This window comes from Cherax quadricarinatus, unplaced genomic scaffold (assembly GCF_038502225.1).
Source record: "Cherax quadricarinatus isolate ZL_2023a unplaced genomic scaffold, ASM3850222v1 Contig2651, whole genome shotgun sequence".
NCBI lineage: Eukaryota > Metazoa > Arthropoda > Malacostraca > Decapoda > Parastacidae > Cherax > Cherax quadricarinatus.
This window is the reverse complement of record NW_027197677.1, coordinates 40,001-46,920: the sequence shown is the minus strand read 5'-3', so window position 1 is coordinate 46,920 and position 6,920 is coordinate 40,001. Positions and strand designations below refer to the sequence as shown.

The 6,920-nt window shown below is 40.8% G+C and overlaps 1 protein-coding gene across 1 annotated transcript in view; it reads left to right on the top strand.

The window, feature by feature from the left end:
• Window positions 1-687: 687 nt before the first annotated feature.
• Window positions 688-6,920, top strand: part of LOC138851897 (uncharacterized) — a gene marked incomplete at its 3' end in the record, with an annotated part of 41,878 nt that continues 35,645 nt past the window's right edge. Inside the window, exons 1-2 of the mRNA XM_070081418.1 lie at window positions 688-872; window positions 4,773-4,900. Of these exons, the coding sequence (XP_069937519.1) occupies window positions 688-872; window positions 4,773-4,900 (313 nt within the window). The remainder of the gene's footprint in view (window positions 873-4,772; window positions 4,901-6,920) is intronic.

The window sequence follows — 6,920 nt, the reverse complement described above, 5'->3', positions numbered from 1 at the left end:
GTATATACACTGAGAGGTGTATATCTCAGTGTATATACACTGAGAGGTGTATATCACAGTGTATATACACTGAGAGGTGTATATCACAGTGTATATACACTGAGAGGTGTATATCACAGTGTATATACACTGAGAGGTGTATATCACAGTGTATATACACTGAGAGGTGTATATCTCAGTGTATATACACTGAGAGGTGTATATCACAGTGTATATACACTGAGAGGTGTATATCACAGTGTATATACACTGAGAGGTGTATATCACAGTGTATATACACTGAGAGGTGTATATCACAGTGTATATACACTGAGAGGTGTATATCACAGTGTATATACACTGAGAGGTGTATATCACAGTGTATATACACTGAGAGGTGTATATCACAGTGTATATACACTGAGAGGTGTATATCACAGTGTATATACACTGAGAGGTGTATATCACAGTGTATATACACTGAGAGGTGTATATCACAGTGTATATACACTGAGAGGTGTATATCAGTGTATATACACTGAGAGGTGTATATCACAGTGTATATACACAGGTGTATATCACAGTGTATATACACAGGTGTATATCACAGTGTATATACACAGGTGTATATCACAGTGTATATACACAGGTGTATATCACAGTGTATATACAACTAACTCTAGTGACCACAGAAACTAACCACTGTCCATGTCAGCAGTGTCAGCACCCGTGGCTAGTGTGTCAGCAACACCTAGCAACGTCAGCCTCTCCTGGTGTAGACTGACACTCCGTCAGTGTGTAGAGTTCTGTAGAGGTCAGAACCACACATATTATCTCTGGGATTTGAGCTCTAACTGCGACTGTTATGACGCGGCTTCAGGAGCTGCGCTTAGGTGAGTAGATAGACTTTAAACTCCATTAACCAACCAACCAGTCTTAATGACCCTGGTGTAGTAGATAGACTTTAAACCCATTAACCAACCAACCAGTCTTAATGACCCTGGTGTAGTAGATAGACTTTTAACCCTATTAACCAACCAACCAGTCTTAATGACCCTGGTGTAGTAGATAGACTTTAAACCCCATTAACCAACCAACCAGTCTTAATGACCCTGGTGTAGTAGATAGACTTTAAACCCCATTAACCAACCAACCAGTCTTAATGACCCTGGTGTAGTAGATAGACTTTAAACCCCATTAACCAACCAACCAGTCTTAATGACCCTGGTGTAGTAGATAGACTTTAAACCCCATTAACCAACCAACCAGTCTTAATGACCCTGGTGTAGTAGATAGACTTTAAACCCCATTAACCAACCAACCAGTCTTAATGACCCTGGTGTAGTAGATAGACTTTAAACCCCATTAACCAACCAACCAGTCTTAATGACCCTGGTGTAGTAGATAGACTTTAAACCCCATTAACCAACCAACCAGTCTTAATGACCCTGGTGTAGTAGATAGACTTTAAACCCCATTAACCAACCAACCAGTCTTAATGACCCTGGTGTAGTAGATAGACTTTAAACCCCATTAACCAACCAACCAGTCTTAATGACCCTGGTGTAGTAGATAGACTTTAAACCCCATTAACCAACCAACCAGCCTTAATGACCCTGGTGTAGTAGATAGACTTTAAACCCCATTAACCAACCAACCAGTCTTAATGACCCTGGTGTAGTAGATAGACTTTAAACCCCATTAACCAACCAACCAGTCTTAATGACCCTGGTGTAGTAGATAGACTTTAAACCCCATTAACCAACCAACCAGTCTTAATGACCCTGGTGTAGTAGATAGACTTTAAACCCCATTAACCAACCAACCAGTCTTAATGACCCTGGTGTAGTAGATAGACTTTAAACCCCATTAACCAACCAACCAGTCTTAATGACCCTGGTGTAGTAGATAGACTTTAAACCCCATTAACCAACCAACCAGTCTTAATGACCCTGGTGTAGTAGATAGACTTTAAACCCCATTAACCAACCAACCAGTCTTAATGACCCTGGTGTAGTAGATAGACTTTAAACCCCATTAACCAACCAACCAGTCTTAATGACCCTGGTGTAGTAGATAGACTTTAAACCCCATTAACCAACCAACCAGTCTTAATGACCCTGGTGTAGTATGTAGTGTGTTGTTCCATCCAGTGTATTTTTCCAGTGTATTGTTCCAGTCATTGTATTGTTCCAGTCAGTGTATTGTTCCAGTCAGTGTATTGTTCCAGTCATTGTATTGTTCCAGTCACTATATTGTTCCAGTCAGTGTATTGTTCCAGTCAGTGTATTGTTCCAGTCAGTGTATTGTTCCAGTCATTGTATTGTTCCAGTCAGTGTATTATTCCAGTCATTGTATTGTTCCAGTCATTGTATTGTTCCAGTCACTATATTGTTCCAGTCAGTGTATTGTTCCAGTCATTGTATTGTTCCAGTCATTGTATTGTTCCAGTCAGTGTATTGTTCCAGTCAGTGTATTGTTCCAGTCATTGTATTGTTCCAGTCACTATATTGTTCCAGTCATTGTATTGTTCCAGTCAGTGTATTGTTCCAGTCAGTGTATTGTTCCAGTCACTATATTGTTCCAGTCATTGTATTGTTCCAGTCAGTGTGTTGTTCTAGTCATTGTATTGTTCCAGTCACTATATTGTTCCAGTCATTGTATTGTTCCAGTCATTGTATTGTTCCAGTCATTGTATTGTTCCAGTCACTATATTGTTCCAGTCAGTGTATTGTTCCAGTCATTGTATTGTTCCAGTAGGTGTATTGTTCCAGTCACTATATTGTTCCAGTCATTGTATTGTTCCAGTCAGTGTGTTGTTCTAGTCATTGTATTGTTCCAGTCACTATATTGTTCCAGTCATTGTATTGTTCCAGTCATTGTATTGTTCCAGTCATTGTATTGTTCCAGTCACTATATTGTTCCAGTCAGTGTATTGTTCCAGTCATTGTATTGTTCCAGTCATTGTATTGTTCCAGTCATTATATTGTTCCAGTCATTGTATTGTTCCAGTCAGTGTATTGTTCCAGTCATTGTATTGTTCCAGTCACTATATTGTTCCAGTCAGTGTATTGTTCCAGTCATTGTATTGTTCCAGTCATTGTATTGTTCCAGTCAGTGTATTGTTCCAGTCAGTGTATTGTTCCAGTCATTGTATTGTTCCAGTCACTATATTGTTCCAGTCATTGTATTGTTCCAGTCAGTGTATTGTTCCAGTCAGTGTATTGTTCCAGTCAGTGTATTGTTCCAGTCATTGTATTGTTCCAGTCACTATATTGTTCCAGTCATTGTATTGTTCCAGTCAGTGTATTGTTCCAGTCATTGTATTGTTCCAGTCAGTGTGTTGTTCCAGTCAGTGTATTGTTCCAGTCAGTGTATTGTTCCAGTCAGTGTATTGTTCCAGTCATTGTATTGTTCCAGCCATTGTACTGTTCCAGTCATTGTATTGTTCCAGTCGGTGTATTGTTCCAGTCATTGTATTGTTCCTGTGTATTGTTCCAGTCAGTGTATTGTTCCAGTCATTGTATTGTTCCAGTCATTGTATTGTTCCAGTCACTATATTGTTCCAGTCAGTGTATTGTTCCAGTCATTGTATTGTTCCAGTCATTGTATTGTTCCAGTCATTATATTGTTCCAGTCATTGTATTGTTCCAGTCAGTGTATTGTTCCAGTCATTGTATTGTTCCAGTCACTATATTGTTCCAGTCAGTGTATTGTTCCAGTCATTGTATTGTTCCAGTCATTGTATTGTTCCAGTCAGTGTATTGTTCCAGTCAGTGTATTGTTCCAGTCATTGTATTGTTCCAGTCACTATATTGTTCCAGTCATTGTATTGTTCCAGTCAGTGTATTGTTCCAGTCAGTGTATTGTTCCAGTCAGTGTATTGTTCCAGTCATTGTATTGTTCCAGTCACTATATTGTTCCAGTCATTGTATTGTTCCAGTCAGTGTATTGTTCCAGTCATTGTATTGTTCCAGTCAGTGTGTTGTTCCAGTCAGTGTATTGTTCCAGTCAGTGTATTGTTCCAGTCATTGTATTGTTCCAGTCATTGTATTGTTCCAGCCATTGTACTGTTCCAGTCATTGTATTGTTCCAGTCGGTGTATTGTTCCAGTCATTGTATTGTTCCTGTGTATTGTTCCAGTCAGTGTATTGTTCCAGTCAGTGTATTGTTCCAGTCACTGTATTGCACCAGTGTATTGTTCCAGTCATTGTATTGTTCCAGTCAGTGTATTGTTCCAGTCAGTGTATTGTTCCAGTCAGTGTATTGTTCCAGTCACTGTATTGTTCCAGTCACTGTATTGCACCAGTGTATTGTTCCAGTGTATTGTTCCAGTCAGTGTATTGTTCCAGTCACTGTATTGCACCAGTGTATTGTTCCAGTCATTGTATTGTTCCAGTCAGTGTATTGTTCCAGTCAGTGTATTGTTCCAGGCAGTGTATTGTTCCAGTCAGTGTATTGTTCCAGTCAGTGTATTGTTCCAGTCACTGTATTGTTCCAGTCACTGTATTGCACCAGTGTATTGTTCCAGTGTATTGTTCCAGTCAGTGTATTGTTCCAGTCACTGTATTGCACCAGTGTATTGTTCCAGTCAGTGTATTGTTCCAGTCAGTGTATTGTTCCAGTCACTGTATTGCACCAGTCTATTGTTCCAGTCATTGTATTGTTCCAGTCAGTGTATTGTTCCAGTGATTGTATTGTTCCAGTCAGTGTATTGTTCCAGTCAGTGTATTGTTCCAGTCAGTGTATTGTTCCAGTCATTGCATCTAATCATAACATTGTTCCACTTACAGTGTTGGGACTGTACCACCAGCAACGTCTTGTTCAGAGCTGTACTATGAACAACACGTGTTCATCTCTGGTGTGTATGTGATACAACCCACGACTGATGAACAAATACCAGTGTTGTGTGCTGTTGAAGGTAGGTGTTGTGTGTTGTGTGTTGTGTGTTGCGTGTGTTGTGTGTTGTGTGTTGTGTGTGTTGTGTGTGTTGTGTGTTGTGTGTTGTGTGTTGTGTGTTGTGTGTGTTGTGTGTTGTGTGTTGTGTGTTGTGTGTTGTGTGTGTTGTGTGTTGTGTGTTGTGTGTTGCGTGTGTTGTGTGTTGTGTGTTGTGTGTTGTGTGTTGTGTGTGTTGTGTGTTGTGTGTTGTGTGTGTTGTGTGTTGTGTGTTGTGTGTTGCGTGTGTTGTGTGTTGTGTGTTGTGTGTGTTGTGTGTGTTGTGTGTGTTGTGTGTTGTGTGTTGTGTGTTGTGTGTTGTGTGTTGTGTGTTGTGTGTGTTGTGTGTTGTGTGTTGTGTGTTGTGTGTTGTGTGTTGTGTGTTGTGTGTTGTGTGTGTTGTGTGTTGTGTGTTGTGTGTTGTGTGTGTTGTGTGTTGTGTGTGTTGTGTGTTGTGTGTTGTGTGTTGTGTGTTGTGTGTTGTGTGTGTTGTGTGTTGTGTGTTGTGTGTTGTGTGTTGTGTGTTGTGTGTTGTGTGTTGTGTGTTGTGTGTTGTGTGTGTTGTGTGTTGTGTGTTGTGTGTGTTGTGTGTTGTGTGTTGTGTGTTGCGTGTGTTGTGTGTTGTGTGTTGTGTGTTGTGTGTGTTGTGTGTGTTGTGTGTTGTGTGTTGTGTGTTGTGTGTTGTGTGTGTTGTGTGTTGTGTGTTGTGTGTTGTGTGTTGCGTGTGTTGTGTGTTGTGTGTTGTGTGTGTTGTGTGTTGTGTGTTGTGTGTTGCGTGTGTTGTGTGTTGTGTGTTGTGTGTGTTGTGTGTTGTGTGTTGTGTGTTGTGTGTTGTGTGTGTTGTGTGTGTTGTGTGTTGTGTGTTGTGTGTTGTGTGTGTTGTGTGTTGTGTGTTGTGTGTTGCGTGTGTTGTGTGTTGTGTGTTGTGTGTGTTGTGTGTTGTGTGTGTTGTGTGTTGTGTGTGTTGTGTGTTGTGTGTTGTGTGTTGCGTGTGTTGTGTGTTGTGTGTTGTGTGTGTTGTGTGTTGTGTGTTGTGTGTTGTGTGTGTTGTGTGTGTTGTGTGTGTTGTGTGTTGTGTGTTGTGTGTTGTGTGTGTTGTGTGTTGTGTGTTGTGTGTTGTGTGTTGTGTGTTGTGTGTTGTGTGTTGTGTGTTGTGTGTTGTGTGTTGTGTGTGTTGTGTGTGTTGTGTGTTGTGTGTTGTGTGTTGTGTGTGTTGTGTGTTGTGTGTGTTGTGTGTTGTGTGTTGTGTGTGTTGTGTGTTGTGTGTTGTGTGTTGTGTGTGTTGTGTGTTGTGTGTTGTGTGTTGTGTGTGTTGTGTGTTGTGTGTTGTGTGTTGTGTGTTGTGTGTTGTGTGTTGTGTGTTGTGTGTGTTGTGTGTTGTGTGTTGTGTGTTGTGTGTGTTGTGTGTGTTGTGTGTGTTGTGTGTGTTGTGTGTGTTGTGTGTGTTGTGTGTGTTGTGTGTGTTGTGTGTTGTGTGTTGTGTGTTGTGTGTTGTGTGTGTTGTGTGTTGTGTGTGTTGTGTGTTGTGTGTTGTGTGTGTTGTGTGTTGTGTGTTGTGTTGTGTGTGTTGTGTGTTGTGTGTGTTGTGTGTGTTGTGTGTGTTGTGTGTTGTGTGTGTTGTGTGTTGTGTGTTGTGTGTGTTGTGTGTGTTGTGTGTGTTGTGTGTTGTGTGTTGTGTGTTGTGTGCTGTTGAAGGTAGGTGTTGTGTGTTGCGTGTGTTGTGTGTGTGTTGTGTGTTGTGTGTTGTGTGTTGTGTGTTGTGTGTGTTGTGTGTGTTGTGTGTTGTGTGTTGTGTGTTGTGTGTGTTGTGTGTGTTGTGTGTGTTGTGTGTTGTGTGTTGTGTGTTGTGTGTGTTGTGTGTTGTGTGTGTTGTGTGTTGTGTGTTGTGTGTGTTGTGTGTTGTGTGTTGTGTGTTGTGTGTTGTGTGTTGTGTGTGTTGTGTGTTGTGTGTGTTGTGTGTGTTGTGTGTGTTGTGTGTTGTGTGTGTTGTGTGTTGTGTGTTGTGT